The 19760-nt window shown below is 42.8% G+C and overlaps 2 protein-coding genes across 21 annotated transcripts in view; one reads left to right on the plus strand and one right to left on the minus strand.

Moving 5' to 3' along the window:
• The window catches only part of LOC135249365 (deleted in malignant brain tumors 1 protein-like), a 197638-nt gene that overhangs the window by 122723 nt on the left and 55155 nt on the right, over nucleotides 1–19760 (minus strand). For 5 of the 20 annotated variants that reach the window (XM_064324913.1, XM_064324909.1, XM_064324911.1 and 2 more), the window contains exons 9-18: nucleotides 16155–16469; nucleotides 15449–15754; nucleotides 6444–6758; nucleotides 5024–5338; nucleotides 4311–4631; nucleotides 3372–3686; nucleotides 1891–2211; nucleotides 1366–1680; nucleotides 783–1085; nucleotides 20–363 (exon numbers count right to left, since the gene is read on the minus strand). In XM_064324913.1, coding sequence (XP_064180983.1) covers nucleotides 266–363; nucleotides 783–1085; nucleotides 1366–1680; nucleotides 1891–2211; nucleotides 3372–3686; nucleotides 4311–4631; nucleotides 5024–5338; nucleotides 6444–6758; nucleotides 15449–15754; nucleotides 16155–16469 — 2924 coding nt within the window. In that variant the 3' untranslated portion in view covers nucleotides 20–265. Of the gene's footprint in view, nucleotides 1–14; nucleotides 364–782; nucleotides 1086–1365; nucleotides 1681–1890; nucleotides 2212–3371; nucleotides 3687–4310; nucleotides 4632–5023; nucleotides 5339–6443; nucleotides 6759–15448; nucleotides 15755–16154; nucleotides 16470–19760 lie in introns of those variants that run through there. The other 15 variants (XM_064324902.1, XM_064324904.1, XM_064324905.1 and 12 more) reach the window with 8 other exon arrangements.
• The window catches only part of LOC135249400 (zinc finger protein 883-like), a 167164-nt gene that overhangs the window by 18273 nt on the left and 129131 nt on the right, over nucleotides 1–19760 (plus strand). The window lies entirely within an intron of this gene.

A 19760-nucleotide genomic window follows, 5' to 3' on the forward strand; every position in this document is an offset into this window, starting at 1 on the left:
TTAGCATCTCCTACAGACATATCTCCATTAGCACTATGATTGACCTCATTATGTTTAGCATCTCCTACAGACACATCTCCACTAACACTATGACTGATCTCATTATGTTTAGCATCTCCTACAGACACATCTCTGCTAACATTATGGCTCACCTCTCACAATGATTTCTGCTATGCCTAACCAGAGTAGATTTGTGGATACTGTTTGCATTACGTTTACATTAAATTTAATAGGCACTCTTATTCAAAACAACTTACCACAGGACTCAACCAAAAAAAAAAAAAAACGTACTTGTGCAAGCTCTCTGATTTGCTGTTGAGGAACATGAGAATTTGGTTCGTGGGAGTTGGTCATCCTCTTCCCCTTTAATATGGAGAGAAATTAATAAATAAATGAACTACAAAATTTTTTTTTTTTAAACACAAAGATAGAGACTTATTCATATCAGAATCAATAGGACTACTTAGAGCTTCAGAAACATGTCATGGGTTCACACAAAAACCCAAGAAAATCACAATAGTCCATGTTACAAAAACTAATAAACTTAGATATTCACCAGTTTAGCGTAAATTAACTTCATCATATCTTCTTCATCATCTACATAAATGAGCCAGTTCTACTTGAAGGTTTAATTCTACTGTTCCTAACAGGCATACTCAAGTCTGCAGTAGTGAGACTATTATGCTACTGTTCCCAATAGGAGTGATACTGTGTTTGCAGTCATGAGGTTTATTATACTGGTCCTAACAGGAGTATAAAGTCTGCAGTTGAGTGAGGTTTACCTGTGCAGGTAAGTGAAGCCACGCTGGTTTGCCCGCAGGTATTCTCACCCCAAGGCTTTGATGGGCACTGCCACAGAGTGGAGTCATGTGGGCGACATCTGAAATTATCCAGCCAGATTGGAGCTGATTCCAGTCTTGACTGTGTTTTAGACACAAATCCGCTCTTTCCACAGTTCAGCTCCTGACATATGAGAGTAGCTGTGTCTGTAGTCAGCTGATTGTAGCACACGTTGCCCCAGGTGCCATTGTAGAAAACTTCCAAATTCCCAGAACAGCCCTCGGTCAGTCTCATCTCCTTGAATTCTAGAACAACAATATTAGAAATCTCTTGGGGACAAAATGGTTAAAAATGAACATATCCGTAAAATCACTTGCCAGAAACTACAGAGGATAGTAAGGTAAATGTATGAGATGCAGGTATAAGTCAGGATGAAAAGCTGTGTTCTGTTAGCCACTGCTCTCCTGAGATAAATCTCATCACTTTGAACACATGAAATTCCTCACCAATCAGGTATCATGTATTCACACCAAATTAGTGTCAGTGCAAAAGCAAGAACTTTAGGTGCTCCACTGAGCTCCAGACCTGAACACACGACCCCCACGTCCTCCTTGTGTCCACAGTCAGTTTGTCCCCATCCGGCTGTGGGACAGTCCCACAGGGACGTCTCGTTCCCCACACAGCCCACCTCATCCAGCCAGACAGGTCCATTTCCTGGCCCAAAGAAGGAGGGTAGCGGGGCACTGAGGGCCGTCCCACACTGGAGCTGCCTGCACACCACCTGAGCATCCTCCAGGTCCCAGGAGTCATCACAAACTGTCCCCCAGGAGCCCCTGTGGAACACCTCCAACCGTCCCGCACAGTCCCCCCCTCCCCCCACCAGCCTGAGAGACCTGTGATCTGTGAGAGAGAGAGAGAGAGAGAGAGAGAGGGCAAGAAAGGGAGAGAGAGAGAGAGAAATTACAAGTTGTAATACTCTCTGCTCTGTCAGTTGTAAATACTCTGATTCCTAATACATTAAAAAATCCTTTAGGTTGAGTGTACAATTTCCCCCATGTCAAACAAGCAGCTAGAGACTGCAGAGAAGCTTCATTAGTAACCTGTACTCACTGGAACAGACGATGGACACCTGTTCCCTGGAGCTGCAGGTGAGTTTGTGTGGAGTGCTGCAGTTCCCCAGGTGAGCCTCTCTCCCGGAGCACTGAACCCCCATCAGACACTCCCCACTGCCCCCCGTCCCAGACGGAGAGGAGCTGTAGACCTGCACTGCAGAGCCACAGCCCAGCTGCCTGCAGGCCACCGAGGCCTCACTGAAGCTCCAGGACCCCCCCACTCTGCTCCAGGTCTGCTGGTAGTACACCTCCACCTGGCCCTCACACGCACCCTCTCCAGCCAGCCGCACCGTCCCGTCCAGAGCTGAGAGGGCAGAGCCTGAGGATCACAAAAGTTTGAGGGTTAGAGTTAGACTCCTCTGATAAACCAAGTGTATTAGGGTTAGTCTTCTCTAATAAACCCAAGTGTATTAGGGTTAGGGTTAGACTCCTCTGTTAAACCCAAGTGTATTAGGGTTAGACTCCTCTGTTAAACCCAAGTGTATTAGGGTTAGACTCCTCTGATAAACCCAAGTGTATTAGGGTTAGACTCCTCTGTTAAATTCAAGGGCACACATTGATTACAGATTACACTCCAATTAAATCCAGGGTCGTTTCACTTATAGAACATTGTATTAACACAGGATTCTCGACCCGTAGATTGTTAGACAGCCCACATCCATCGCACAGTTTCTCAACAACCCCCCCTCCATACACATATGCAAGTATAGATACACACACACACACACAGGTTCAAACATATTTTGTTTATAGTATAACAATATATGAACCTATCAGTATTAGTAATGAACACAGATGATATTGTGTACAGTACCACTCTTAATTTATGACAGGTAGAGACATACTGGGCTGCCTCCCCTATTGCGATATCCTCTTCCCCCAGAAGAAGTTTTCATTTATTTGGTTCTGATAGGTACTGGAACTGATTAGTATGTGAATTTGGGAAAATATTGGTTTCTGATTGAGAGGCACTTGGGGCAGGAAAGCAGGTAGTGGGCCTCTGTCTCCACCTGCCAGATTGCAATGAGCACACAGCCTGTTCTCTTTTGCCAGCCAGGTCTTTTTTTGGCAACCAATTTCGATGGCAAGGCTATGGTCACTGAGTCTGTACATTATTAATGTGTGTTTTTGCTCTTGGTTTTTTAACTCTAGTGAGATATTCTGACAGGGAGCAATCTCGGCCTAGAACGCGATACATTTCCAGTTTATTGTTTAATTTAATCATTCCAACTGTCAATGTATAGTTTTTGCTGATTTTGTCAAAATTTCTAGATGTAGTGGGTGTGGCATTTTATTTGCTATTTTGTAAAAATGTTTTTTTGAAGGCGAGTTGTCCCAGGGGACCTCTGTCTGGGTAGAGCTGGTTACTCTTCACTGCCTTCAGTTCAGTTCTCTCTCTCTCTCTCTCTCTCTCTCTCACTGCAGTAAATGTGTGCTAAATTGTGCTATGTACACAGTACAGAGAGCAGGACTCCTCACCAGAGCAGATGACTCCAGCATCCTGTCCATGTGAGAGCACAGCTCGGCTCCATGAGGAAACAGCACACTGTGAGAGGCGTGTCTCGTTCCCATGGCAATCAAACACATCAGCCCTGATTGGCCCACTCCCCTCTCCAAACCAGGCCTGTCTTGGCACTGCTACTGCAGTCCCACACTTCAGCTGCTGACAGAGGACATTGGAGGCTCTCCTGTCCCAGCATGCATCACACACTGTCCCCCAGTTACCCAGGTGCTGCAACTCCACTCGACCAGAGCAGTTATCAGGGCCGTCAGCCAGCCTGGACTCAGTGTACCCTACACACAGCACAGTGGGGTTAGCATCTGACCAACACTGAGATAATAAAGGAGACTTACGGAAGAGGCTAACAGAATACACAGGTACAAAACACACACACACACACACACACACACACACACACACACGCACATGCACGCAAGCAGCTAGAGACTGCAGAAACAAGCAGACACACAGGCATGCAGACATGCGTGCACACAGACACCCATACAATCGCACATGCACACAATTACACACACACACAGGCGTTCATGCACGTACACGAACATGCACACCCATGCATGCATGCACACACACACATGCAAACACACACATGCGCACATACACACACATGCACCGCACACACACACTCACGCAAACTCCACACAGAATGAACTCACACAGACACTGGGAGATCATGCAAACTCCACACAGATTAAACTCACACAGACACTGGGAGATCATGCAAACTCCACACTGAATAAACTCACAGACACAAGGAGATTATACAAACTCCACACAGATTAAACTCACACAGACACTGGGAGATCATGCAAACTCCACACAGATTAAACTCAGACACTGGGAGTTGCCGCTGCTCAGAAATGCCTGTATGTGAATTCCTGTGCATAGGAGAGTCTTACCAGAACACACCAGTCCCACATCGTTTCCATGGGAGCAGGATTCATTCTGTGAGGGTGCTTTGGGACAGAAGTAAATGTGAGATTCGTTGCCTGAACATTGAATCTCCTCTGCCCACACCTGGCCCTCCCCCTGGCCAAACGCAGCTGCCCCCCACAGCTCTTTAAGAACTCCACAGCCCAGCTCCCTGCACACAACCTCTGCGTCCCGCTGGTCAAAGTCAGCATCACACACCGTGCCCCAGGAGCTCCGAAGATTCATCCCTACTCTCCCAGAGCACAGGTCAGCCCCGCCCACCAGCCTGACTTTTTGAGGGGCTGGAGCTAAACAGGGAATAAAAAGAGAATTGGCACCTTGTTCCAGAGGCAACCTTCGGCACAGCTGCATGAATAGAGGACTGCACAGCGATTACACATGGTGTACAGCTGTGTGATATGAACCAATCACATGTAAACTGCAGGGTGAGATGAGCCAATCACATGTAAACTGCAGTATGAGATGAGCTAATCGCATGTAAACTGCAGTGTGAGTTGAGCCAATCTCATGCAAATTCTGGATTAGTTCAGTGAAAGGAACAATGCACACATTGTTATAACATGTTTTAAAATGTAATAATCATATATTTATTCATGAAAGTTAATATCCTCATTTGAATCCAAATTGCTGAGTTTTTGTAAGAACATTGGCAAGAGCTGTATAACACTCTTGCTCCTACCTGAGCAGATCACTCCAGCATCATCTCCATGACCACAGTTATGTTTACCCCATCCTCGTGAGTCACACTCCTTCAGTGAGGATTCTGATCTCCTGCAGGACACAACATCCATCCATATTCTCCCAGACCCTGGGCCAAAGCGAGCATGTCCTGTTGCTTCTACAGCATCTCCACAGCCCAGCTGTTCACACACCAACTTAGCATGTGCCAAATCCCAGTAATTACCACACACCGTCCCCCACTCTCCCTGATGGTAAACCTCCACTCTCCCAGCACAGGGGCTGCTTCCATTCACCAGCCTCACATCCTCACTGCCTGAGAGAGAGAGAAAGCGATTACAACATTGTTGTCAATTCATTACACAAAAATAATAATAATACTAATAAATTAACCAAAATAATCAATATGCACAATATAAAACCAAAAGCAACATCAAACAGGGAAAAAAAAGACCTCAGTCACAAATCACCAACACAAATTTCTTTTAATTGAACTTTCCCCCTGCCCCCCATCATGACAAATAAAAATGTTCTATTCATTTATTTATTTTAGTTTACAATTTCACTATTTAATTTCATTATATTTGAACAATTACAATTTTTAATGACTTTTAATGACATGAATCATTTCTGTTAGAGAGAAACAGGGCGATACAGAACAGTATTGTAACATACTTGGACGCAAGCTTTACTGGAATACTATCTAGCTAAGCAAGCTGAAAGCTAGTGTCTGTGTATGTGGTCAGCTAAAAGCTTTTGTTTTCTTTGCAGTGGAAAAAGAACTGCTTGTTTTCATTAAAATATGTGGCACCAGAAGACTTGTCGTCATTCTGCAAGTGCAACATATGCATGTCACTTATAGCCTACCTTTATATATGAATTATTATTATCACTTAGTCATTACAAACAGTGCAAAAAGAAATGATCTCTCATGAAAAACACATTTTCAACCTAAAAAAAATGCCAAGTTACTCACACACACAAAGCATTGTCTATAAGTCATTCATTCAAACTGCCAAAAATCTAGGCCTGTCATTAAAAGTATTGATATCAAAAAGACGCCATGTTACTGTACTACAAACAATATATATCTTGCCTCACAGAAATTAAAGAAGCTGTATTCCAAAGCAATGCTACCCAATGTCTCCTAAATTGCTTCAAGTTACACAGCTTGTTTAATGTCTGTGAGGCAAGCCTATATTGTTTGTAGTACAGTAACTTGGCGTCATTTTGATATCAATACTTTCAATGGCAGGCCTAGATTTTGGCAGTTTGAATGAATGACTTTTAGACAGTGCTTTGTATGTGTGAGTAACTTGGAATTTATGTATGTTGAAAATGTGTTTTTCATGAGATATATATGTACACACACACACATATATAAATATACTTTATGAAAACGAATATATCCTTGCTCCTACCTGAGCAGATCACTCCAGCATCATCTCCATGATCACAGTTATGTACACCCCATCCTAGTGAGGGACACTCCTTCAGTGTGGATTCTGATCCCCCGCAGGACACATCATCCATCCATATTGTCCCAGACCCTGGGCCAAAGTGAGCATCTCCTGGTGCTGCTACAGCATCTCCACAGCCCAGCTGTCTACACACCACCCCAGCAGGTGTCAAACCCCAGTCATCATCACACACCGTCCCCCACTCTCCCTGATGGTAAACCTCCACTCTCCCAGCACAGGGGCTGCCTCCATTCACCAACCTCACATCCTCACTGCCTGAGAGAGAGAGAGAGAGAGAGACAGAGAGAGAAAACCCTTTTATTGGGACATTGTTCAACCACAGAAATGACTGTACTTCAAAATAAAAATAATATACAAGCAACATAAAGAGAAAACCAATTAAACTAACCATGGGCAGAAAAGAGAGAATAGAGAGAGAAGAGAAACATATACACTTCCATTTTCTTATATAAAAAAACATCCCAACTCCATCAGCAAAAAAATAAAATAAAATAAAATAAAATAATAAAAATTCAAAGGATCAAAAACCAAGATTAAGCCCCCCTTCCTCATCCACATCACCTAGCACCCTATTTACTCCCAACAAGTGCTCAAAAAGCTCAGCACATGACCTAATAAATTTGTCCGTATCAGGGAAGTGGTCCTCTACCTGCAACTTTTTCCCGAAAGTCTCGTTAAGAAAAACATTTATCTGTTCGACTGAGTACAGATCACTACCCTGCGATGAATCAGATTCTGAATCTTCGTCCATCTCTTCCAACTTGCTGTTTGCTCGGCTTTCCTTCAGAAACACAACCACAGCTTTGTTCATGCGAGAAGCATACGTTAAATTTTCATGACCAATTTGTTCACCGGCTGCCAAGAGCACCGCTTCCACGGCAATACTCGCCTCCGGCGGCACCACCCTCACTCCATGTCGGATAGACAGGGGCGGCAAAACCCGGGACGCCATCCCCAGCAATCACTGGCTCAACCAGCCAGGCAAACAAACGAAAACCCACCACTTACCACACTAAACCGAAATCAAACACAATTGCAAAATAAATAACACTAAACCATACAGTAATTACAGAAAAAAAGGGTGAAAAGTTTGCACTTTCAGCACACCCTCAGCAACCACACCCTCACCACCACAAACTCCCAGCATGCAGAGAGAGAGAGAGAGAGAGAGAGAGAGAGACATTCAGAGTGCAGACATGATTCACATGAGCTCCTAAAAAACCGAACAATTTTCTTATTTTAAAATGAGATAAACCAAAGAAAATTACCCAAAAACAGAACATCAAGGACTAGGAAATACAGGGACAACTATAAACCCTTTAAAAGAGCAAAAAATACAAGAAATCTCAAAGAAACAAACATATATAACAAAGAACATAGTGCTGCGCTAGCAGAGGCTATCAAACAAAATATCAGGATTAAAAAAAAACAAAAGTACAACTCCAGCAGTTATGAGGTAAGCATTTTGGAAAAATACTTGTATAATCTGGAATAAATTGTCACTATTAATTGCTTATTTCATTAAACTGTAGGTTATTAAAACCAAATTGCTAGTTAGCTAGCTGCTGTAGTTTAGAGTCAGTTGGAAAGTGACAGTTGAAAGTATCCATTTTCTGGAGCTAGTGGGCAGCCCCTCCCCCTTGAGATACAGTATCCTGACAGCGTCAAAAGTGCATCAGCCAGGAAAGAGTTTAAACACAAACTGCTGAGAAACAATCCAGAGACCCTGACAGCAGATTTCTCCCAGACAGGAGACAGGTGTATTCCAACAAACCTGCTCCTATACACAGACTGTACAGAGGCCTGGCACAGTGCTATCTGCAAGCACTACAGGCATTACAAAAATAATGGTATCTGTAGTGGGAGACAGATTACCATATATGAGGAGGAAGACAGTGACAGCACACTCCTCACTGTAAATGTGTACCACAATGGCACTGTCATGTTCCAAGGCAGTGAGGCTAGCCTCACCTCTGTCCAGAGGGACTTTGGTGTAATAAATGCACTGGCAGAGGCTGAGAAACCAAAACAGAACATTAAAATAACAAAATTTAAAACAAAAACAAGTGAGGCCGAGGATTCAGAGGCAGGAGAGGGAGAGAAGAGCCAACCCCCAGAGGACTGTGCTGGGTCCCACAAACAGCTGGAGAGCACAGTCTCTCTGATGAGAGAGATGCTCTCCCTGCAGGAGGTGGAGATGGTGGAGTTAAAGGAGCTGATGCTGTCCCACCAAGCACACAGTGAACCCTCACGTCACCTGCGAGACGAGATCAGCAAAGTGAAGGCCTCCATGATGGAGCTGAGAGGAGAAGTGCAGGAGCTGCAGCAGGACAGAGAGGCTCTGAGGAGGGAGCTGGGAGCAGTGAGAGAGGAGCTGGAGCTCAGGGAGCAGACCATGCAGGGCCTGAGGGAGCAGCTACAGAGCCTCCAAAACACCCGCAAACACCAGGCCCAGCCTCCTAACACACGCACCCCCACCCCGACTGAGACCACCACAGCAGCGCAAAACCAGCAGGTACCCACCCCCACACGCCAGCCCAGTGCAGAGAAAGACACTACCCCTGGGCCCTCAGCCACTCAAGTACAGCCTTTTAAAGAAGGCACACCAAAACCAGCCTCAAAATCAAAAAACAAAACAAACAACTGCAGACATTCAGAAATTATAATACTTATGGACTCAAATGGTAAATTTTTAAATGAACAGCAGCTCTTCCCAAACCATAATGTTGTGAAACTTTGGTGCCCAAAAACTGAAACAGCATTTGAATTACTCACCAAAAAAAACCTGGGTAAACCAAGTCACATAATAGTGCACACAGGCACTAACGACCTGAGGGAACAGCAAGAGAGATTGGCAGAGTCTGTGAGGAGAGTGGCAGAGCGAGCCACTCAGACTTTCCCCTCCACCAAAATCATCATCTCCACCATCCTGCCCAGGACCGATTTCCACCCTCAAACAATCCAACGGATCAATGCTGCCATTTCCCGTGGATGTGCTCTTATGCCCAATGTCCACATTGCACACCACCCAACCCTCCACCTGGACAACCTCCACGACCATGTCCACCTCCAGAAAGGCTCAGTGGGCATATTGGCGAGGAAGCTGAAAGACGTCGCTCTTGGACGCAGCCCAGACGGCCCCCCTCGGATTAGCAGACGACCCTCCAGCCTTCACCCAGCTGGCCTTTACTTCTCACCCCCCCCAAGGGACTTCACCATGCAGTGGCCACCGCACCACCAGCAGCACAGCCCCCCCAGACCCAGAGCGCCGCCAGCAGGACATGTGAACCCCCAGCTGAGGCCCCACCGGCCCGGCCCAGCCCCACAGCAGCAGAGTCCAGCCCTGCAGCAGCAGCAGTACAGCTATGCTGCAGCACTGAAAGGACCAGCCAGAGCCAGCAACACGGACATGGGGGAGATCAAACACCTGCTCAGCCTCATATGCACCAGACTGATGGGCTAAGCATAGTGAGTGCACAGTCTGCTATAAATTTGCAACTATAATCTGAAATATTCTAGTTCCTGTCAAATTGTACTTACCTGTTTTTACACTGTTTATCTCAATTTAAAATAGTTAATTTTGTCTACTTGTTTTTGCACTCATGAATGCACTATCCATTACACTATGGAACATCCAGGGTATTAACTCGTCCATATTTGGATGTAAAAGCAAGACCCCAGAGTTCAAAAATAACACAAAAAATATAGACATCATTATCCTCCAGGAGACTTGGTGTAAACCAGATTCCATCACTCACTGTCCCCAAAACTACAAAGAAATCTAACCTCCAAGATGAGATCTGCACGTTCCAGGCTCAGGGGAACGTGCTGATCTGTGGAGATTTGAATGCTCGAACAGGCTCCCTACCTGACTTCAACATTGAAACAGGTAATACTCACATAATGGGTAACAATTACATTAAAAATGTTACTAACTTCCCTAGAAACAGCTCTGACCGACAGGTGAATAAGAACGGGAAGGACCTCCTGCAGCTCTGTCGAAGCCTGGGTCTGTACATTGTCAATGGTAGGTTATGAGGGGACTCTCTGGGAAGAAACACCTATTGCTCTCCTCTTGGCAGCAGTACTGTTGATCACATGGTCACAGACCTAGACCCTTTCTCTTTCAGAGCATTCACTGTTAAAGCACTAACCCCTCTGTCCGATCACAGCCGAATTACTGTGTTTTTCAAAAAGACAGAAATTAACCTCACCACACATACACAGCCCAGCAAGCTGTTCAACATTCCTAGATCATACAGATGGACCCAAAACAGCACAGAGGAGTTCCAGAAAGCAATCAACAGCCAAAATATCCAAACACTATTAGACAGCTTTCTGGATACCACATACATTCACAGTAAAGAAGGTGTCAATCTAGCAGTGAAACATATTAATTATATATTTGGAAAAACTGCAAAAATATCCCAACTCAAACAATCAAAAAACAAACCAAAACACCCAGAGGATAATTGGTTTGATTTGGACTATAAAAATATTAGAAAAGAACTTAGAAACTTATCAAATAAAAAACAGAGACCCAAACAATGTAGATTTACACCTTCATTACTGTGAAACTCTAAAGCAATATAAACGTATGCTCAGAACCAAAAAGGCACAATATACCCACAGAAAACTGACATTAATTGAAGAGTCCAAAAGACAAACCATTTCTGGGAAAACTGGAAAAAACTCAATAAATCCAAACCAGAAGAATTGGCCATACAAATGGAGACATATGGATTAACCATTTTAAAACATTGTATAAAACAATATCATTAGGTACAAATTCAGACCAAAATCATATCCAGGAAAAAACTATCCAGGCATAAACTAGAACTGGCTATAAAAGATAATCAAAACCCACTGGACTCTCCCATTACTGAGCAGGAGCTGAAGGAAAGACTTTAGAATCTCAAACCAAATAAATCAAGCGGGCCTGGTAGTATCCTAAATTAGATGCTGAAACATAGTAGCAAAAAATTCCAATCGACTATCCTCAAATTGTTTAATTTGGTTCTGAGTGTAGGTCACTTCCCTGACATTTGGAATCATGGACTCATAACCCCTATTTTCAAAAATGGTGTAAAATAGAGTAAATGGAGTAAAAGTCAAATTGGATTTCTCCCAAATTGCCGCACGTCTGATCACATTTACACCCTGCACACCCTGATTGACATATATGTTAACCAAAAAAAAAGAAAATATATGCCAGTTTTATAGACTTCCAAAAGGCATTTGATTCAATTTGATTCAAATCCCATAGAAACATGCACACAATACAATTACTTAGGTCTGAAAATAAGTTCCACAGGAAATTTCAATCCTGCAGTGAATGAACTGAAAGAGAAAACATGCAGGGCTTTAGATGCCATAAAACGACAAATTTACATTAAAATTCCAATTAGAATTTGGCTTAAACTATTTGAATCAGTAATTGAACTGCCCTATATTGCCCTATATGGCAGTGAAGTGTGGGGTCCACTTTCAAATCAAAACTTTGCAAAATGGGACAAAAACCCTATTGAAACCCTGCATGCAGAGTTCTGCAAGAACATCTTGCATATACAAAGAAAAACAACAAACAATGCATGCAGGGCAGAATTAGGCCAATATCCATTATTAATCAGAATTCAAAAGAGGGCAATAAAATTTTGGAAACATTTAAAAAATAGTGACCCCCCACTCATACCATTACAAAGCCCTAAAATACCAAAAGTTGAGCAAAGAAAAGAGTCCCCTCTATCAGCTGGTCCTGACGCTTAGTTCACTCACCAGTACTAACAACCCACAGCCTCAGGACCAGTACATTGATACAAAATCAATTAGAGTCAACCAAATTATACCTATCAAAAGCAAAATTACATCACCTATTGGGACACTCAAACACAAAGCAAAATGCAGTGTTATCTGGCCTTAAATAGACAGTACACCCTGACAGACTATCTGACCATGGTGACTGATATAAAATTGAGAACCACCTTGACAAAGTACAGACTCAGTGAGCACAGCCTGGCTATTGAGACCGCCACCGCAAATCATGGCTACCTGTCGTAGAAAGGCAGTGCCAACACTGCTCTCAGAGGGAGGTAGAGACAGAGCTGCACTTCATAACCAACTGTGAAAAATATAAAGAAATCATAAAAATCTACTTCCCTAAATTTAACTGGTTCTGCCCATTTTTCAACAACCTTCCTGACCAAGAAAAACTAAAACTACTCCTGGGGGGGAAAGCAGAGTGCTCTACACTTGCAGCACAGTTTCTTGCTGCCTGCCACAGTCTGAGGGACAGTGAGTGATGAAATACAACCATAACACCACACCTATTTACCTATACACAAACATTTACACACGCACACACACACACAGAAATACATCTGTTACTGTGTTACTGTTCTTATGTTATGCTGATTATTTTTATTTATTGTTATTGCAACTTTTTACTGTTAGTTATTGTTACTGTTTATTGTTACTTTTTATTTTATTATTATTTTTTATTTTAGAGGGAACTGTCCACAGCCAGGGACGAGCTGCAGCATCGTGATAGGACTGTACAAGGTCTGGTGGAGCAGCTGTAGTCCTTCACCATCTCTAACACCACTCACACGGACAGCAAAGCAGCCCAGTCTGAGAATCCCCCATCCACAACCAACTCCCCCCCAGCAACACAGTCTCAGGCAAGTACAGACACAACCACCAGCACAGGCAAGCGCACATCAACTAGCAGTGTTCCAGCCTCTCCTGACCCACACACCCCTCAGGTAACAATCCCACCTACAGAAACAGGGAACAAACAGGCCAAAGCAAAAGCAACACCAACCAACACAGAGATTGCCATATTAATTGATTCAAATGGGAAATTTATAAATGAGGAGCAGCTATTCCCTTGTAGAACAGTGTCAAAAATCTGGTGCCCCACAACAAGAGAGGCCCTAAAGATACTCTCCCCATCACAGCTTGGCAGCCCCAGCCACATTATAATCCACACAGGGACCAATGACCTGAGAGCACAGCAGGAGAGGGTGGCCGGACCCATCAGGAGAGTGGCAGAGAGGGCGACAGGCCTTCCCAAAAAGCAAAATAATCATTTCCACCCTTCTGCCCCGGAAGGACTTTCATCCCTTCACCGTACACAAGGCAAACACTGATATTTCACGAGGATGTGCTCTTATGCCCAACGTCCACCTGGCTCACCACCCAGCCCTTGGAACCCACAACCTCCATGACCACGTTCACCTGCACAAACAGGCAGTCAGCATCTTCGCCAAAGCCCTCAAGGACAGAGCTAAGCAGCACAGAAGAATACCAGAAAGCAATCAATGATCAAGAAATTCAAACACTATTGGATACCTTTCTGGCTACTACATACCATCAGAATAAAGAAGAACTAAATCTGGCAGTCAACAATGTAAATAACATATTTGAAAAGGCAGCTTTGATATCAAATTTAAAGAAAAAATGCAATTCCCCTAAATATATCAAAGCTGAAACATGGTTTGACAAAAATTGAAAAGAAATTAGGAACAAACTTAGACAAATATCTAATCAGAAACACAGAGATCAACAAAATCCAGAATTACGCCTTAGTTACTTTGAGACATTGAAACGAAATGGGGGCTGTGTATAAAGTGCATCAATTTATACATGGTGAAAACAAAACGCATAAAATGCTCTTTGATAAAAGCTGAGAATTTGCACTTTAGGTAAATATGAATTGTTTGATTACAAACCTAAAACTGTGGAGTACAGAGCCAACTCGAGGAAAAAAACGTCTTTGTCCCAAACAAATTGTTTTTTTAAATGGTTTTAAAATGTTTTTTTTTTTTTTTTAATGATAAAAATGTATACATTTGGACATAACACAAAAATGTTACTATCATGTTACCATGGAGGTCGGAAACTGCGCGGGCGGGGTCGAAAGCGTACTCCTTGCGTTTTGAGTGACAGCTAGTGGGCGGACCGTCTGAGGCTGAGACTACAGCTAGAGTGACCGCCGGTTTTTCCCACGGCACGCAGAAATATACTTTAAACAATACATTATTAAATGACAGAAAAGTAGACAGCTGAAGTCAGCATTCCCTCCCAGTAGGCTAGTACAATGAACTCGGGCGAATTCAAAATACGATGGCGGGAAAAAAAATAAAAGTGCGGATGGTGGGAAAATGTTGGCCGTGACATATATATATATATGTGATATATATATATATATATATATATATATATATATATATATTCTTCTTGTTTTTTACATTTGTGCCCTTCAGGATTGCGTTTAGTGAGTCAGTATTTGTGCATCCTTCAACACAACAGTGCCGCTTGCAAGGTGTCATGTTCGCGAGACTTGACAGTGGCAAATGCAGCCGAGTCCTCAATGTTAATCATAAGCAAATACACACTGTGATAGGCTGCATGCAAATGAGACCGCTTCCTTTATAATTCAAAACAAAAAATTATAAATTGTAAATGATTTGATAATACAGCTGACAAAGCCTATTTTTACCACCAAGGGTAATACAAAATATAAGCGAAGCAATTTCAGTCTGACTTTAAGACCATTAAAAGCTTAATATTTAGCCATTTTGGGCTTGGCCCATTTTTTTGCCCAGGAGTGTATATACTGTATGTTTAACTTTCTCAGATGTAAGAACAGCTCTCCTGCACTGAAAATAGGAAGTAAGACATGGTATTAAAAACCTGACAGTGGATACTGGGAGATCACACAATCTTCACACATATTATCTCACAAAGACACTCGGAAATCACACAAACTCCACACAGATTAAACTCACACAGACACTGGAAGATCCTGCAAACTCCACACGGACATGGGAAATATCACTGTACAATGAATAAAGATCTTATTAAATATAAATGCATACAATCCATTTAGGAACTATATTAACCCAGTATCACTGAAACACACACAGTGCACAGAAGACTCTTACCAGAACACACCAGTCCCACATCGTTTTCATGGGAGCAGGGTTGATTCTGTGAGGGTGCTTTGGGACAGAAGTAAATGTGAGATTCGTTGCCTGAACACTGAATCTCCTTTGCCCACACCTGGCCCTCCCCCTGGCCAAATGCAGCTGCCCCCCGCAGCTCTTTAGGAACTCCACAGCCCAGCTCCCTGCACACAACCTCTGCGTCCCGCTGGTCAAAGTCAGCATCACACACCGTGCTCCAGGAGCTCCCATGATGCACCTCTACTCTCCCAGAGCACAGGTCAGCCCCGCCCACCAGCCTGACCTCTGCAGTTAAACAGGGAATAAAGACAGAATCATCAGCAATGACTGGCACCTTATTCCAGAGACAACATTGAGCACAGCTGTATTATTACAGGACTACACATCTATTATACACAGAATACAGCAGTGTGATATGAGCCAATCACGTGTCTACTGCTGTGTGAGATGAGCCAACCATATGTAAACTGCTGTGTGAGATGAGCCAATCACAAGTAGACTGCAGCAACAGACTGTACATTCTGGATTAGTAATTGTAATTGTAAAATGTAATACTATGTTTTAGTTATATTATCATACTGTATATTTGTTCATATAATTGTTGAAACAATTAATCCTCATTTAAATCCAAAGTGCTGAGTTTTTATAAGAATGTTGGCAAGAGCTGAATAACACTGAGTCCTACCTGAGCAGATCACTCCAGCATCCTTTCCATGACCACAGTTATGTACACCCCATCCTGGTGACCAACACTCCATCAGTGTGGATTCTGATCCCCAGCAGAATACATGATCCATCCATATTGTCCCAGACCCTTGTCCAAAGTGAGCATCTCCTGGTGCTTCTACAGCATCTCCACAGCCCAGCTGTCTACACACCACCCCAGCATCTAACAAACCCCAGTAATTACCACACACCGTCCCCCACTCTCCCTGATGGTAAACCTCCACTCTCCCAGCACAGGGGCTGCTTCCATTCACCAGCCTCACATCCTCACTGCCTGAAAGAGAGAGAGAGAGAGAGAGTTTGAGTTTTAACAAACCTTTATTGCACAATACATACAGTCATTCAGCAACAACAAAAGCAGCTAAAATAAAGAAATCACCATATCAAAATGAACAACAATACCAAGAGAGACACAAATATGAAAAATGATAATAAGAATGTAATGAAAAATGGTTTGATGAGGAATGTAAAACCATGAGAAAAAAGCTGAGAACCAAAATCATAAAAATCCCGAAAACCAAGATTTATGCCTAAGATACGGTAAAACACTCGAACAAAATAAACAAACAATTAAAAATAAAAGACTGGAACACATCAGCACGCAACTAAACAGAAATGAACAGTCAATAAACCAAACATGGAAAAAACTACGGCACACCATACTGTACATAAATATCTTGTAGATAAACCTGATTATTATGTAGTACCACCGTTTATAGATTCTCAATAATGTTTAGCCTGGTTAACCATAGGTGTAAACCCCAGGTTTTTGCAGAGAATTTAAAGGATATGCCCCCAGCAGTGTCTGCAGGAACACAGGCACACCACTAGGTTGTGCTCTATTACCCTGGCTTTGTACGCTGTGACACAAGCTCTGCCAGTGAGGCCGGTCACATGACTGAATAAGCAGATGGCACTTGTGTGACAGTGCTTATCAGAGGCGTCATCAGGGGGGTGCAGACTGCACCGAAATGACTGGAAATAAATTTTCTGTGCAGTGTTTTGTGTAGCGACGAGTTGAAACAGCTAATTTCTCCCATGCAGTTTACTGCCAGTTGATTTAATTAGCGGTATTAATGTGACGAGAAGTGCTTTGTCGTTTGAATGCATAACACGCAATTCCTTGCGCCCACACCTGCCTGCACCCCAGCCCCCAGAACCCCCCCTGACGACAAAATCGGGTGCACCACTGGTGCTTATCCCTCAGGGCCATTAAGCCCCTACAGAATGCAGGTGCACACTTTGGCCACAAGGTGGAGAAAACCCCTTCACTTTCTCAGACATAAGAACTGTTTTACTGCGCTGAAAATAGGAAATGAGAATGCTGTGAATGAGATGGTATTAAAAACCTGAGATTTCACATTTGCAGATATCTCAAGTGGAGTACAGACACAGATCTATTCAAAATGTAATCAGCCTTACCAGTGTCTACTTTCCACAGAAAACGAGAGCATGAGAAGTAGCCTGGAACACCAAGCGTGTTTATTGCAGTTCAGTACTAAGACTTTTCACCTTCTGTTGCATTTCCTGGCTGAATGGTCACTCAGACATGAACCTCAGTAAACTCCTGTGCATCGTAAAACGCTGGCTGTGCAGAGTACAGCTCCTCAAAAGACACAGACGAGCAACAGGAGACCATTCTTCCTACCAAGCTCAGTGCATCTTTATAAGAACTCATTTATCAGTGAAAAAGGAAGAGATTTATCTGGAATGCATTTTAACAATTTAATGATATTACTTTGAATAAAAGTGTATTCCAATTAAATGTCATGTAATGTAATGTTTTCAGTGAAATGGTATGTTTCCACAATGAGGATTAAACATGAATTTGAATTGTTAGCTTATATATTTTTTTTATTTGACGTTAGTAGTTCAGCTCTACAAAATCCCGGTTTAACAATCACTTTTATACTTTTAGCATTCATCCTATGGAGTATGCCCTCGTTATATTTCTCGTGAAATTTCAATAATTATTTAATTTGGAAAATGTGCATGTTTTTAAATTGATAGTAAAATATTGCATGAAAAAGACCACATATTCAAATTTACTGAGTTTCAAATAAAATATTTTCCATTTGCAGCCGTAAGCAGCGGTGGAGAATATTATCTGTTCAGAGTGTGTTATTTTAAGAATTACACAGGAAGTCTGACTCTGGATCAACGCTGCTTCAGTCCTGCTTTTGAAGTTGAGGTTTGAGAAGGTGCCAAGTTTTTTTTTTTCATTTTTTCTTTTCTTTTTTTAAAAAGTTGCTGTAATAAGTTTTATGAGATGAGAGAATTTTAATAAGTGCAATATATTATTAATGTGCTGCCATAAAGGCATCAAATGTATCACTGAAGAGAGTACGTCACATTTCCGTTGTGCCTCCTGTTAAAACACACCGAAGACGGAAGAGTTCTTATAAAAAAAACACTAAAAAAAAAAAGCAACTTGCAACTACAAAAAGTGAAAATATTAATTAGGCTAACTTATGATATAAATTTCACGCAAACATCAGGTATTTCTGGGAACTCCAACTAATACCTGGACTTATATTCATGACTATCAGGTGCCAAATTACATAGACACGGAAACGATAAAAAACACATTTGAAAAAAATCTTTATATTCACATATATTTATATTTACTAAAACACAAACATGATCAAACAAAAAACTTTATCCTGTCTGGATTATTCAAATATCATGTTTTATATACCAGTGAATGAAATACAGAAACATTTCCTAAATAATTAATAATAAAATGACTTTCATGAAAGCTTCATGAATGACGCAGAGAAATATTACTACAGTAAACTCTGGTGTTTAGAGATGACCTGGAGCCCTGCCCTGCCTGCAGAGCTGCCCCTCTGACCCCTTGGCCCTGACCCCCAGTCTCTGAGCCCTGACTGGGTGTGGAGAAGCTGGAGAGGAGGATAAAGCTGGTACTCACTGACTGTGGAGAGCAGGAGCAGGGAGGAGAGAGAGAGAAAGAACAGACATCTCTCCATCTTCAGCGCAAACGAACCAAACCTTCCTCAGAGCAGAGTGAATGCTCACACCTTCACCTCTGAGCTCTCAGAGAGACTGAGCCCTGTGCACACACCCGGCCCCCCTCTGAGAGAGCACACTCTTTCCCCCCCACCAATCACACTCACTGCTGCCTTATAAGAGCACTGCAGGAACACTTCAAACAGCCACGGTGACAAACCAGCGCACGCCATTTACATTTTCTCCATATATTCCAACTCTGCGTCACTGCAGGCTGTCAGGACTCCTCCCACCAGAAGACCCTGCCCCTGTGACACACTGCGCTGACAGACACAGAAGAAGAAAGTGGCTCGTTTCTAAAAAAGGATGGAGTTTTCAGTGCAGTGTTTGGCTGTGCAGTCTGAAACCCAGTGCAGTCTTGGGCCTTTAGGAAAAACAAAAACCTGGCGAGAGAGAAATGGGGGGTGGACCATTGGAAAGAACTGATCATTTAGTCCACCCCCCAGAGAGGCACCCATCCGTCACACATCCACCATGTACAGATGAAACAGCAAAGATTTTGATTTTCATTTGGACTTTTGTAAATTGATCATAA

The sequence above is a fragment of the Anguilla rostrata genome, chromosome 2, assembly GCF_018555375.3.
Source record: "Anguilla rostrata isolate EN2019 chromosome 2, ASM1855537v3, whole genome shotgun sequence".
In the NCBI taxonomy this organism is placed as follows: Eukaryota; Metazoa; Chordata; class Actinopteri; order Anguilliformes; family Anguillidae; genus Anguilla; species Anguilla rostrata.